This window comes from Thermobia domestica, chromosome 7 (genome assembly GCF_964235325.1).
Source record: "Thermobia domestica chromosome 7, izTheDome1.hap1.1, whole genome shotgun sequence".
Lineage (NCBI taxonomy): Eukaryota > Metazoa > Arthropoda > Insecta > Zygentoma > Lepismatidae > Thermobia > Thermobia domestica.
Genome location: NC_137460.1, coordinates 57,240,135 through 57,254,901, shown reverse-complemented (window position 1 = coordinate 57,254,901; position 14,767 = coordinate 57,240,135). Strand labels below are relative to the sequence as shown.

Sequence of the window (14,767 nt, the reverse complement as noted above, 5' to 3'; positions counted from 1 at the left end):
TCCTTCATTCGAATACTTCAGACAATTATGCTTGAAACAGAGGCTTCAGAATGAGAAAATGTTTATTTAAACCTATCTGGCGATAACGAAATTATATATATTTAGTTTTATGTTCTTCGAATACTCATTGTAAATTAAAGGAGACGATGAATAACTTCAAATAGAATGAAGAATGAAATAGAATGAAGATAGAATTGCGAAAAGAAGTTAGCGGGAGGAACTCACGAGAAAACTCATGAATATGAAACTGTCCAACACAAACTTAACATCGAGTTATGAATCCTGTACACCGAAGGTGAGTGCCGTAGTAACTGATTCCTAGTATCCCTTAAGGATAAGTCGAATAATGTGTTTACTTCCCATGTGCTATGAAGAAATTAATTCCCAAAATAAGGCTGTCTTCATCATAAGATTTTAGAAAGCATTTAAATTATCTTCTTTTTTTTAAAATACTAATTTCTTTTTACGAGACTCAAATTAGCAATCTTTATTTTTATTTCGATGTATACATACAAAATGCGAGGCTGGGCCTGCAAAAAGAAATGAATAACAACTTACTTCGATTTATTCAAAGGAGGAACCACTTTTGTCCACACACATACACAGAGCTTTACACGATCTAATAAGTCATGGATTGACTTCTCTAAATCCCGGATTGTAAGGGTGCTCAAGATCCTCGTCACTGCTTTCTGCATGGTGGAAACATCGCAAAAGAATCAACCCTTCAGTGGTGCTTTTAATTTGAGGAAAGGAAATAATCACATGGGGACAGGACTAGCGAGTATGCGAGGTGTGGAAACACAAACACTTATTGGGCCATAAACTCACGAAAATTAACTGTGCTATCTTCTTCCCTGTGAAGAACCCCGGAAATAGTTAAATCCTCTGTTATTATTTGGCGAGCAGTCGCCTTATTCATCCTACAAAGTCTAACATTGCCGTAAGACTTACCTTTCATAAACATGACAACGAGAGAGGTAGTTGTCTTTATAAATCTTTTGCAATATCTCAGATGTTTCCGTTGGAATTTTCTCTAATCACGTCAGAGTTTAATTTTCACTCTTTCTTCTATTTAGCCGCGTCACGCGCCACAGTGGTGCCCGTCTGAGCTGGAAATTTGTGCATATATTCACAAGGTCACTTGCAAAATTCACCACTATGAAAAACTTCCATGCAAAACGAAAAAAAAATCTTGTTTCCTATTGCTACATTGTGTATATACAACTTTTAAATAAAATCATGTTACTTAAAAATTTTTTATATATATTTTGTTATGTTCAGTCAGAAATTACCTGACAGAATACAAGCATTTTAATCAGTATAATATTTATTTTCCTGTTGTTACATTCTGTATATAAATAAGGAAGATTAAGCTTTTCATCTTTCTTACAGGATTTGCCACTATTTCAAGATGATGGTACGAATTTTTCAAGTAGAAAAATGATCACATCAGTTTCGTATCCAACAAGAAACTTGCTATTTTTTAATGGAAAACTAAATCTATGGAATGGTAAATAATCGTTCTTACTGTATGTAGATATGTGTGCCTGCGCGCGTGTGTGTGTTTTTGTGTAAAATTCTATTTGAACAACAGTAATATACCAACAATTATTCGAATTTAATATCAGGAAGAAATATGTCTAAAGCATCAGTGTGTAATTACCAGAGGAATCATGGTGCTCTTTTCTGAGTCGGTTTATACAGTGCATTTTCAGGTCCACTAGTCATATGTTTATATATTATATTTGTTTTGTTATATCTACATCATTCCATTCTTGTATCGTTGTGATAGTGCATTTTATAATCCGCTTTGGTACTTCAGTTCTTCATGTCTGATGTTAGAAAAGAGTACATTAAAGCATTTGTTATATAATTTAAATATAAATTTTATTATATTATATATTTTTTAGTTTCTTGTAGTAAGAAAAACTTCCATATGCGCTTAGAGGAAACCAAAACAAGTGGAATGTACATATTTTTAATCAAGTATTAATTGTCTCAATTTTCAAAAATGGCAGAAATTTTAAAAGAAAGTTACATGTTTGCTTCGCAAAATCTAAACGAGTAAAGTAGATATTACTTACTGATTGTGCTTGGTGTGGTAGGAAGGTTAAATGAGTTTGAATCTTGTTATGCTGGTCACCTTAACTTAGAGAACTCCCTCAAGTTGCACCAGAGAAAGATGTCGGAATAGTCTTCTAATGGCGTAATCAGTTAGGCAAAATACTATCTATAAGCCTAGCTTATAAGCACCTTAGTAACAGAAGTAGGAAAATGGTATCATGTTTAGAAATATAAGGAAAGTCAAAAATATAAATATGTATGCTTACTTGATGTAAGACTTCTGCTGTGATTGCATTTGTTTTTCTATCTTATTATCTTCTATAGAGCAACGACTTTTACGGTAGAAATAAAAGCTTAATTTGAATTTTTATGTAAATATAGTACTTGTTTTTTCTTATTGGTAGTACGTTACTTAATATACATTCCTTTTTTTTTCTGAGATTTTTGTTACTCGTAATATTTAAAAGCCCATGTTTCCAAATACGTGATAATTAGATATATACAAGGAATTTAGCGACTATTTAGTAAACTTCATGGTAGATATTGAGAAGTTGCAGTGCCTGGAAAATTCTGTCAGGAAGAAACTACCAATGTCTCAGAAAATATAACTGTTTCGGACCAAAGTAGATAGAAAAGAACGTGATTTCTTTCAATGAGGAGCAAGTTTCTTGTCAGGGAAATAGAATGAAGATTTTCTCAGAAAAGTACAGGGTAAAGTGTTGTTAAGAGAATACAAAATAAATGTCGAAGAATTCTCGTTATATATATATATATATATATATATATATATATATATATATATATATATATATATATATAAGGAAAGGAAAATGCCCTACGATTTTAAAGCAGTTATTTAGGATGAGAAAAAGAAGTTTCATACACAGTAACATATTGTGTGAAAATCGATATAAATTTGACTCCTTTAAAATGACTTAGGATTGCCTCTACAAACAAATTGTTCAGAATCATCTGGTTATTTGCAGTTCGATGTACATACATGCAGACAGTACTATTTCTAAGGTGCTGTCTGCATATTGGATATAGCTCAAAAGTAAAACATCCACCGGAAATGGAAAGCTTCGGTGGCTTGATTGATAACTATTTAAATAGTTAATTAACAAAATTACACAAAGTACATTGATATTCGAAGGTATATTTATTGGCAATTCAGCTATTTTTCCTCCATATGTGTTACGCTGCTACTTTGTTTTCTTTCATATTTAAGTAATGACAAGAATATAGAACAATAATTACGGAATGGAGTTAACCAGTCTGAAAAGTCCAGACAGAAAAATCTGAGGTAATGGGATTATTGAAAGGTTTTTCTGAGGCGTAATATTATTATTATCATTGATAGTTTATCACAATGATGTACAAAGACTTATTTTCCTTTCTTTTTGTATCAAACGATTTTTTTCTGTTAAATTTAATTATTCTGCGGTATTTAACAACCAGTTTCAAAAAAAGTTAAACTGCAATGATTCTTTGTATCAACAATATAAAGACTTAAAAAAATATATTAGAGAAGATCGTTGTAGGAACGTGTACACTTCATTGTAATTGACTGATTGTCAGAGTTTCTGTCAGTTTAATGAATATCTGCGTATTATTATATCAGACAGTAGGGGAGATGATACAAATTTACGATCATCTCTATTTTAAATATTATAGCTAGAACGATGTTTCGTACATCAATGAGTGTAAAACCAATTATAATATAAAAGTTAAAGTGTAGCAGGTAAAATAAGAATTAAGATTTCTTTTTTCCTCAGATTAATAAATTGACCATTTTAATTTACATCACAGTGTGTACAAGAAATTTTCGAGAGATACCAAGGATGATGAAGAAATCGTTAAATTTCATATTTTATTATCAACGTAATTTACGTTGTTTACGTGTAGATATGGACTTTTTTTTTTACCCGTAATAGTTTCTGAGATGTTGATGCAAGTAGTTCTTTCTGATATAATTTTTCTATAGCGTTAACTGTCTTGAGAGCGTCTGTAAATCTGCGAAGTTTGCAGAATATATATATATATATATATATAGTGGAATATCCTGTTTTGTGTAAATATACATATAGATTTTGATATAAGAAGCTTAAATAAATATTATCTGTAAAGAAGGTTGGTTGTTGTCTCATAAAAAAATAATAATGTTACGTGTTTTAAGAATTCGATTATATTTTTATACGAATTTGAATTTGACTGGTGTGAAGCAAACGAATGTATCTTATAAGCAAAAGAATACTTTCAAGTGTATATGTATTTAATTTTCATGTATATTTATATTGTACAGTGTAGAAAAGTCAAAAATTATATTTAAACAATAAAGGCATTTACTTTGTACTTAGGTTGCATTACTAGTGTTGTCGGGTATTCCCTAAATAATGGTATGTCTGATTGAAGTACTTTGAAATTTTTGTTCAAAATAACTATGATACAAGCTGCACATGTTCTTTCTTCCTGATTGAGGAAACATTTGGGTTGTTGGAGATTACATAAATAAACCTTTCTCGTTCTTCAATAGTTTCAGAATCCAGCAATACTTTAGCTTTCCGTGTTTGTGAATCTCATCTTCATACAGAAGTGGATCCTCTCTTGCGAAGTTAGCATTCTTTCTTTCTCAGAAAGTAAGAACAGGTTATTTTCCATTAAATTTTCTACTAGCAACATCTGTTAATTTATATCTTTTTTTTTTAAATTCCATCACTGATAAGTGTCTTTACTTTGTTTTTTATTAATAATTAGTAAGTGCCCCCAGATAATTGTTGTGAGCAATATTTTGCATTTTTCCTTCCACACCTTTCATATATAGAATTCGTCTGATTTCCGTTCACCTTTGGTTCGTGGTTCGATTCCTGCTCACTCCACTTTGTGGTGGACAAACACCGTGTGCGTGGGTTTTCTCGGGGTCCTCCCACTTTCTTAATTTCACTCATTTCTCATTATCACCGTCTCCTTTAGCCTAGCCGGCATAACCGTGGGACGTAAAACTCACAAGATTTCATTTCATTTCATTTTCGTCTGAGCCCGAAGTCTTGCACGAAATTCGAACGCTTCGTTTGGGCATCTTAGTGAACCCCTCCCATCCCTTTTCCTTCCAAACGTTTAAACAAGTGCTTAATTATTTTAAATGAAAAATTCAAATATCAAATTTCATGTCCCTAACCTTAAAGGGTTCCGAGATGTGGGCGTCTTATTGTAATAATTAAACCCATACCCCTTTTCTTTTCTGCATGGTGGCTCAGTGGTAGAGCGCTTACTCTGGTGTATGGGATTGCTGCTTCGATTCCCGGCCAAGTAAGTTTGTAGTAGACAACATCGTGCCCGTGGGTTTTCTCAGGGTACTCCCGTTTTCTCTCACATTCTCATTCCACGATTCTTCCATCTTCATTTACTTGCCTTAAATATACGTCTTCCTTAGAATTGTGAGACGTTCAACTAAAACATTTTCTTTTCCTTTCCGCTTTTCTTCCCGTGTAGAATAAATATTAAAAGGAAAAAAAAAGCTAAAACATGATTGATTAATATAAATGAGAAGTTTGAATACCAAATTTTATGTCTCTGACCGTAAGGGATTCCAAAATATGGACACATTGCAATAATGCAACTTCCAGTCCTTTCTCTTCTCTCCTAGGACACATTTTTAAAAAAACGCTGGAACAGAGTTTAATTACTTTAAATGAAAAGTCTAAATACGAAATATCATATCATGTCTCTTACTTTAAGGAATTTGAGATATGGACTTCCTGCATAATAATTTGAATCCCCACTTCCTTAGTCTCATCTTAAGTTGTAAATCATACGTACTGTCAAAATTTAAGTTTCTAACTTACCAATCACGCCAACCAATAGCCTACACAGGACCTACAAATTGTGCTGCTAAGGTTTGATAATATGAGGATGAAAATAGATATAGACCTATTATTAGAAACATTAAAATCAGTTTTATTGATTGTTAAGAAGGAAAATATTTCGTGTATACACTCTTCATAAAACCACACACAGTATTCGGTGAAAAAAAAAGAACAATAAACGTACAATATTTACAAAACATCATAGGCACAAATGTTTCCTGAGAATAGAAGACACACCACAGTAATAGATAATTATGTATAGTTCTTTTTAGTGGTTTATAAGTTTTAGTAGTACTTTTCGATAATCTCCAGACGTATCGTCAGCCACTGCGTCAGCTAATTCAACGTTATACAGCTGTTTATAGCGCTCTTTTATATCTGCAAGATCAATCTGAAATTACAAGAGTATATTAAGGATTATTTTGTAAGTACCATGGCGACTGAAGTTCATTATAATCGAAAATATAATTTACTGATTTATTTATTTATTTATTTATTGAAGTACAGTAGCGTCATTTCAGGTTTTGCCAGTGAGGGAAGGGGGGCGCAAGGATGGTCTACCAACAAAGTGTTTCACGTTTTTTTATTAATATATTACTTTACAGGGTGTTTTAAAACAGCACCAATAACGTTTAGGAGGTGATTCCGGGCCCAAGATAAGACAAAAAAGTATAGACCAACCTGGGTGCAGAAATCCGACATTTCGGAGTTATAGGCTTCTGAAAACATGGAAAAATGAACTTTAAAGTTCCATAATTCCAATACTATGGGACTTACAATAGTCAGGACAAGGCTTCACTAAGGAACTAATATGTGCGGACGCTATCCAAATATCCATGTTTCAGAATCCTGTGGTGCTTCCGCAACCATTTTTATAGAAGTAATTGGTGAATGCTTCAAATTATATGCCTGTAGCCAAACTTTCTCTATAAAAATTGTTGCGTGAGTACCGCAGGATTCTGAGACATGTAATGTTGGATAGTGCACTTATTAGTTTCTAAGTGAAGTCTTGACCCGACTATGGTAGGTCCAATGGTATTGGAGCTATAGATCTTTAAAGTTTGAGAATTAAATATAGTTTAATCGTCTACTAATATATTAGGAAAAAAACGTGAAATTCATATATCGCAGGAGAATCTTAGCCCTCCCCGTCAGGCAAATCTGAAATGACGCTCCTGTAAGCACATGTTGAATATTTCAACTTAACTGATTTCATTTTAGAAAAAATGAAAATATTCAGTTTTATCTGTGTACGTTTTTACCTGAAGAAAAATGTTGATACGAGTTGAACCTAAAATATACTGATTGCAGTTTTAATGGCAAGAATTGCGGACTAGTGAATCTTATGTGATATGATACACAAATTTAGTAGTGAATCTAACCTGTTATACTACTAATAGAAGAAAAAGGAAGCATCCTCTTGGCCTACCTAATTTCCCGGGCTACTTATTCTCCCCTCTTGATTTTCTTTAATTGAAACATTTACCTTTCTTTATACCTAAACGATGTAAATATACCTTTGCTATAATAAGTAAAGTCCCGTTTATGTATATAGCCGTGCAAGTTGGTGTGGAACACCAGTTTCACTTATCAGCTCCTCTTAGTTTTGATACTGACAAGGCCAGGGTGCGAAATCCCGGGGGGGACGGGAGGGATTTCCCCCCAACCAAAAATTTTACACTTGCGTTTCCCCCTCACCAAAATCTGTAAGGGGGGACACCTTAATAAGAAAATATAAGTAGGTCTATAATGAAAATTTTCAGACAAACAATAATTTTAAATGCATGCTTTTTAAAAAACTTAGTTTATTTGTAAAAGGAGCAGGTGTTTAACTTTTTCGGTTGTTCGGTTGTTGATGAGATGAAGATCTTTATTCTCTAGCGTACCAGTTGCATGCAAAATTGGTAAAAATTTGTCAAACAAACAGATTGTTTTTCAATTTCAGTTGACGAATCTACAAAAAGGTTTGCGGATAAGCACTTGTTGTTATATGTAACATATGTGGACGAAGAAAATAAACCTTGTTGTCGTTTTTATAAATTAGTGCCTGTAGAAAATGCCGACGCAAAATCTCTTGAAGACAAAATTATTCAAGCGTTTTCCGAAGATGGCATAGATATGTTTAATCTTAAAGAAAAACTGGTTGGATTTAGTTCGGACGGGGATGCAATGTTTACTGGGAGAAACGAAAGTGTTGCTGCTCAAATTAGAGGAAATGTCAACCTGTGCCTAATTAACGTACACTGCGTGGCACATCGAATTGATCTTGTTTCTGAAAGAGATTTTGGTGTTGTGAATGCTGTTCACAACTTTGAATGTTTATTAGGCGAACTTTACAAAGTGTTCAGTAAGTCATCTACAGCTGCAAAACTTAAAAGTATCGCGACACTGCCTAAAATCAAAAGATTGTTTCACATACAGTGACTCACATTAATATTCGGACACCTGCATTTTCTTAAATGTAGGAAGTATTATGAAATAAATGTGAGGCGTGTGAGTGAAAAAAAATAGGTTTTTAGATATTCATATACTTACAGAAAGAAAAGAAGTACAAATACGGTGTCTTGAACGAAAGAAGCAGAAAGAACTTACAGATACTGATGACACTGTGTATCTGCAACGTCATTTTAATATTCGGACACTTACTACATAGATGTTTTGTGTGTGTTGTTTCTTGCTCACAAACGCTTCACTAGTACTTAGTGGGAAACCCACGATGTTTCATGACTTCCTGTAAATGGTTGGACATGCTTCCAACAAGTTTGTCGGTAGAATGGGGCGATATGTCATCCCATGCTGCGCAGAGAGCCCTTTTCAAATCGTCTTGTGACGTTACTTGTACCCGTTTGACCTTATGCTGTAGCTCATCCCAAATATGCTCTCTAGAGTTAAGGTCGAGACTCTGCGGTGGTGTTTCAAACACTTTCGGACAATTATATAGCAACCATTCGCGCACCACATGCGCTTTATGCTTCGGGTCATTATCCTGGTAAAATTTAAACATCCCCATAATTCCTCATTTTTCAGCACTTTGGTGGAGATTTTGCCGGAGAATATTACAATAAACCTCCTTTGTCATAATCCCTTCAACAAGCACCAATTCTGACACTCCCGATGCAAAAATACATCCCCATACCATATCACACTTCCTCCTCCATGCTTTACGGTAGGGTGAAGATTTGCAATATCTAACTCTGTAGTTGGCTTCTGCCACACAATTACCTTGGCATCAGACTGATGGAGATTGAATTTTGATTCGTCCGTGAGTAAGACGCGATTCCATCAAGTTGCGGGCTTCTCAATATAAACTTTAGCGAACTTAACTCTTTTATCTTTGTTAATTTTACTAATAAAAAGCTTTTTTCTAGCTATTTTCCCTTTAAACCCTTCACTTCACAACACTCGCCGCACAGTTTCAGGATGCACCATCTTTCCTATGTCTTCTCACAGCTCTACTGTTCATTTCGGCGCACTTATTCTGGAATTTGTATTCACTTTCTGAATCAATTTCCGTTTCTCTCCATCATTCAGTTTCACAGGTCGACCCTTTTGAGGCTCTGACTCGATTGAGTCCTCTCTATTAAGTCTTTGTACAATGTCAAAACTGTGCTTTTGCAAATATTGAGTAGATCTGCAATTTCCCTATACGATAGACCTTTTGCATGGTGAAAAATTACTAACTTCCGTTGCTTAAACGTTGTATTCGGTCCCTTCCGCCCCATTTTCCTTTTATGCTTTCTCTCGGTCACACTAAGCAGATACACATGTCCTGTCTCGGGACAACTTAAACTGCAACTGGAACTCTTCCGCTGTCTCGCATACTATTGATAAACAAACTTCAAAACAACTATCCGAATATTAAAGTGGCGTCCAAAATACGATATATTGCAATTGCGTGCTCATAAAGTGGACTTAATTTGCACAATTTAATTAACTGATGGCATATTTGCTCGACCAAACCTTTGCCTTTTTGCTTGTTTTCCGTTGGCTTCCGATTTATTATTTTTTCCGTGTACAGCAAGCAAATTATTTGTAATATCTATGGTGTCTGAATATTAATGTGAGTCACTGTACGTTGGATTTCAAATGAGAAGGATGCATTATTGGCAGTCTTTACATATTTTTCTTGTATAATGCAATTCCTACTTTTGGAGTGTGAAAATACTGACCATTTCAACAGTTTTAAACTGAGTGGTATTTACCAAAAAAAAAAGTCGGGAAAAAAAGAACATTCTATTGCTCGGTTTTCTTCTGGATATTGCGTCCATTCTGTCTAATATTAGTAAAACGATACAAAAGGAAGCAGTTTCGTACAATGAAATAGAGAAAAAATTGAATCTACAATCCAAGCTCTGAGAGAAATGCGTATGAAAGATGATGTCTACCAAAGTCTTTGTAAAGATAAGTATTTAATGCACTGCAGACAGCATCTGACACAGGGAGTGATGATAGTGAGTTTGATCAAATAAGGGGGCAGGTGATCCAGGGTTTAGTAGACGAAGTAGAAAGAAGGTTTCCTTCTAATGAAGTGCTAAAGTGCTTTTCAGTGTTTGAAAATAAAGATCGTAATAGCATGAGTGGTTTGTACGGTAACGTAGACGTATATAAAGCAGCTCAATTATTTGGATTGGATGTTGATACTGCAGTATGTCAGAATGATTTGGTTTGATTTAGTTTAACGTCCCACGGTTATGCCTGCTAGGCTAAAGGAGATGTGGACCTACTGATTATAATGAAATCCGAACCACTTTGGTCGTTCAATTGTACTCCACCGGGAATCGAACCAGGGACCACGTTAACCGAAGTCAAGCGTGCTAGCCACTAGACCAAACGGGGGTTCTACAGTGTCAGAATGGAGAGAGTACAAGTTAAGTTCTAAGCCGGTAAATGATTTTCAAGTTCTTACAGCCTTAACGCGGAAAGTTCGTTCTGTGTTATTATCAACTGCTGCCTGTGAACGTGGATTCAGTGTTGTTCATATTAAAAGTTCCTAAAGAAACCGTATGTAGGCGAGTACCTTGCACTCTTTATTGATAATTAAACTCAGTGGATTTCCTTTAAAATTATGGGATGCTGTTACTGCTGCTCATACGTGGGTTTCTTCTTGCCATCACATATTCAACTCTCGTTACACACGGAAAGAAAGTGAAGTTTAATCTTAATTTTTTTCTCTAAGGTAAGATACGTTATTACAAACTATATTTTAGGTATATAAATATAGTAACACAATCATTCAATACTCGTATTATTGTGGCTCTCTTCGGTGGTCTAGTGGCTAGCATGCGCGTACTATCTTCGGTGCACGGGGTCTTGGGTTCGATTCCCGGTGGGAGCGCCTTACAAAAAAAATTGAATGATTACCGTGGTTAGGATTCCACCTTAAACTGTAAGTCCACATCTCATAGCCTGGCTGCTGAAAAGGGTAATTAAACTTAAATCAGCAAATCAATCGTATAAACGCTTGCAGGGACATGGGTTTAGAAGTAAATGCAGAGAAAACTAAATACATGGAAGTGCGTCGGGACCGTAATACGGCAAATTGTGGAGGCGTTAAAATATTAAATAATACTTTTGATAAAGTGGATACTTTCAAATATTTAGGATCAATATTAACAGACGAAAATCATATTCACGAAGAAATTAAATGTCGACTAAAAGCAGGGAATTCGTGTTACTATTCGGTTCAAAATCTCTTGTCGTCGCGAATTCTGTCGAGGAATTTGAAGCTTAAAATATATAAAACGATAATCATGCCTGTTGTTCTGTATGGTTGCGAAACATGGTCGCTTACTCTGAGGGAAGAACATAGACTGAAAGTATTTGAGAACAGGATCCTAAGAAGAATATTCGGACCCAAGAGGAACGAGAATGGGGAACGGCGAAAGCTTCATAACGAGGAACTACATAGTTTATACGGTTTACCCAACATTGTTAGGGTCGTCAAGTCTAGGAGGCTTAGGTGGGCAGGTCATGTAGCTAGAATGGAAGAAAGTAGAAACTCTTTCAAAGTCTTGACTGGTATACCCATAGGAAAACGACCATTAGGAAGACCTAGGCGCAGATGGGAGGATAATATTAAGATGGATCTCACAGAGATAGGAATACAAAGTAGAAACTGGATCCAATTAGCTAAGGATAGAAGTCAGTGGAGAGCTTTTGTGAACGCGGCACTGAACCTCCGGGTTCCATAGGCCATAGAGTTAGTTAGTTAGTTAGTTAATCAATCGTATTATAGCGTTTGTGTTTTTATTTTCTAAAGTTTAACGTCCTACGAATATTCACCAATTCTAAGGAAGACGGTCATAATGAGATGAATGATAATGGTGGATTAAGATAGTGGAAGGAAGCGGGAGGATCCCGAGAAACCTCCCACACAATTGTTTGTATACCACAAGCAGAATTTGGCGCTAGCTAGGATCCAGCCAATGATCCCATGCACTTGAGGTGAGCTCAAAGGTGACCGGATATCTGAACGACCAAACTGAAACACTACGTACTTAGCGAAGAAACGAGAATTTCATAAATAATAATAAAAACTATACTCTGACTCTACAGTCCATGGGGATCTATGGCTGGCCAGGTAGAGCGCTTCAAGTTAGTAGTTCTAATGCTTGGTTAGGACATCGGTTCTCAGGGACAATTATTTCTGACTTATAGATCTCTACCGCTATTTTCGTGAATGCGGTCTTCAATATGATGGTAAACACAAGGGTACTGTGCTCCCATGAGAGTCTAACCCTGGACCATACGCACCGAAGTATATTAAATGCAGTAGATAAGTTACCAATTTTGGTTAAATGAATAAATAACATAAGTATTTTTAAATAACAATGACGACAAGTTTGAGCATTTATTATTATTATTATTATTATTATTATTATTATTATTATTATTATTATTATTATTATTATTATTATTATTATTATTATTATTATTATTATTATATTTTTAATAATAATAATAATAATCCACTAATATTTCAATTTTTTGGAGGCTCCACGAAGCATTAGTGTGGATAACTGAACTTCTTCTCCCCCCCCACCACCATTTTCATATGATTTCGCACCCTGGACAAGGCTGACTTGGATCATAACTTAACAACGGTCGAAAGTATGATAGGAGAAACGAAAGAAAGTAACAACTAAGAAAAAGAAACAGAAGAGTACAATGGACGAAAGAAAGAAAGAACGCAGTTCTTAACGGGATTAAGTTTTACAAATACAGTATTATTTCTGAACAAAGAGCATAAGAAAATAAAAAGTCAATGAAACTTACAAATTTATATTGGGGTAGATTGAGCTCAATAGCCCCCTAAATACGCCACTGCCCGTCACGTGTGAGGAATAACTTTCCTCGGCAATCACACTATCCAGGGAAATGGGGCAGGAAGAAAAGAATGTAGAAGAAAGCGGCCTGACCGTTATGTTAGGTATCATTCCGGTGGGAATGAGGAAATCCTCACTCAGGATGACTGACCTGAAAAAGCCTTTACATTTTTTCGACCGAGTGTTCCCACCCTCTACTCATGTACGTCTGATTTTTCAACAATATTATAGTTAAATAAAAAGCAAAGTTCTAGAGTTACGATAATCTCAGTTGTAGACTATATCTCATTAATCACAGTGGGCCTTATAGAGTCGTTTTGAAGTCTGATTAAGGTGATACTACGTGTTTGACTAACGAATGGTTATCAAAATTGTATTCAGAGTCTCTGATTAGGACGTAGTATTTGACCAAGTGAATCACATATGACTAATTAATCTAGAGCAGAGGCTAATATTTTACCCACGGTTTAGCGTGCGACACAACATTTCGTATTTTCATTTTTACAGACTACGCATGCGCGCAACTACTTTTCCGTAGTTGCCACATTTATTTTTCTCACCCGATGCATTGGGGTTAATAAGTTAATCATACCCAAATCAATTGTTTAGTTGTATTCAAAGTTGACTCTGAATACCAAAAAGTGCACCTTTCTTAGTAAAGAGCTAGTATGCCTGTAACTAGTCTGTAACTAAACCTCGATTAACGAATTCTCTCAGAATACCGCCCAGTGTGTATTTTGGTTGTGTCAACGAAAGCTTGATGAGGGCATACTTTCGTATCAATTTAATCTTGAAAGATGATGTGACTGACTTACAGCATCAATTTTTAGCTTTACAAAAATGAAGAAAATAATGTGTATGGGATTTATATTCACATACAATCGACACAATTGTGGGACACAATCAATGGCATAGAACAATCGACACAATTGACTAGACGAATGAAACAGATTTTAATGCGACGTGGCTAAGCAGACACACATAAACGCGAGTAGGTGGAATATATATATATATATATATATATATATATATATATATATATATATATATATATATATATATATATATATATATATATATATATATTATATATCGTTCTCTGTTTAACAAAATAAATTGGAATGGCCACAATGAAGCCCTCTCATTTGCTAATAGCGTGTAAACGAGCCCGTCTTCAATTTCATAAATGTTGTGCCTTAGTACAACAAATGTTACGAAATTTTAGAATATGATGGCACCGATCTGGTTATACACTCCGACAATAGACATTCAAAGCAATAAGCAGTACCAATGCCTCTTGTATTTTAAGAAAAGCCACTCTTTTCCCCTTTTCCTCCATGGAGTCATTTACCTTATAACATAATTTAAAAAATAAATAAAGATTACAGGCCTTACGCAGAGTCGATCTGCGCGTGATTAGTGTCATACTAAAGAGTTCGACTAACATATGTTTCCTGCAATAGTCAATCCTTTACGCTAATCACACGTCAAAACAACTCTGCATAAGGCCCTACA

The 14,767-nt window shown here is 34.9% G+C and overlaps 2 protein-coding genes across 2 annotated transcripts in view; one reads left to right on the top strand and one right to left on the bottom strand.

The window, feature by feature from the left end:
• LOC145690129 (protein FAM91A1) overlaps positions 1–4,416 on the top strand; it is a 61,614-nt gene extending 57,198 nt beyond the window's left edge. The window contains exon 15 of the mRNA XM_081764713.1: positions 1,393–4,416. Within this exon, the coding sequence (XP_081620839.1) occupies positions 1,393–1,518 (126 nt within the window). The 3' untranslated portion in view covers positions 1,519–4,416. The remainder of the gene's footprint in view (positions 1–1,392) is intronic.
• Positions 4,417–5,989: 1,573 nt separating this feature from the next.
• LOC145688878 (annexin-B12-like) overlaps positions 5,990–14,767 on the bottom strand; it is a 67,765-nt gene continuing 58,987 nt past the window's right edge. The window contains exon 8 of the mRNA XM_081763043.1: positions 5,990–6,318. Within this exon, the coding sequence (XP_081619169.1) occupies positions 6,196–6,318 (123 nt within the window). The 3' untranslated portion in view covers positions 5,990–6,195. The remainder of the gene's footprint in view (positions 6,319–14,767) is intronic.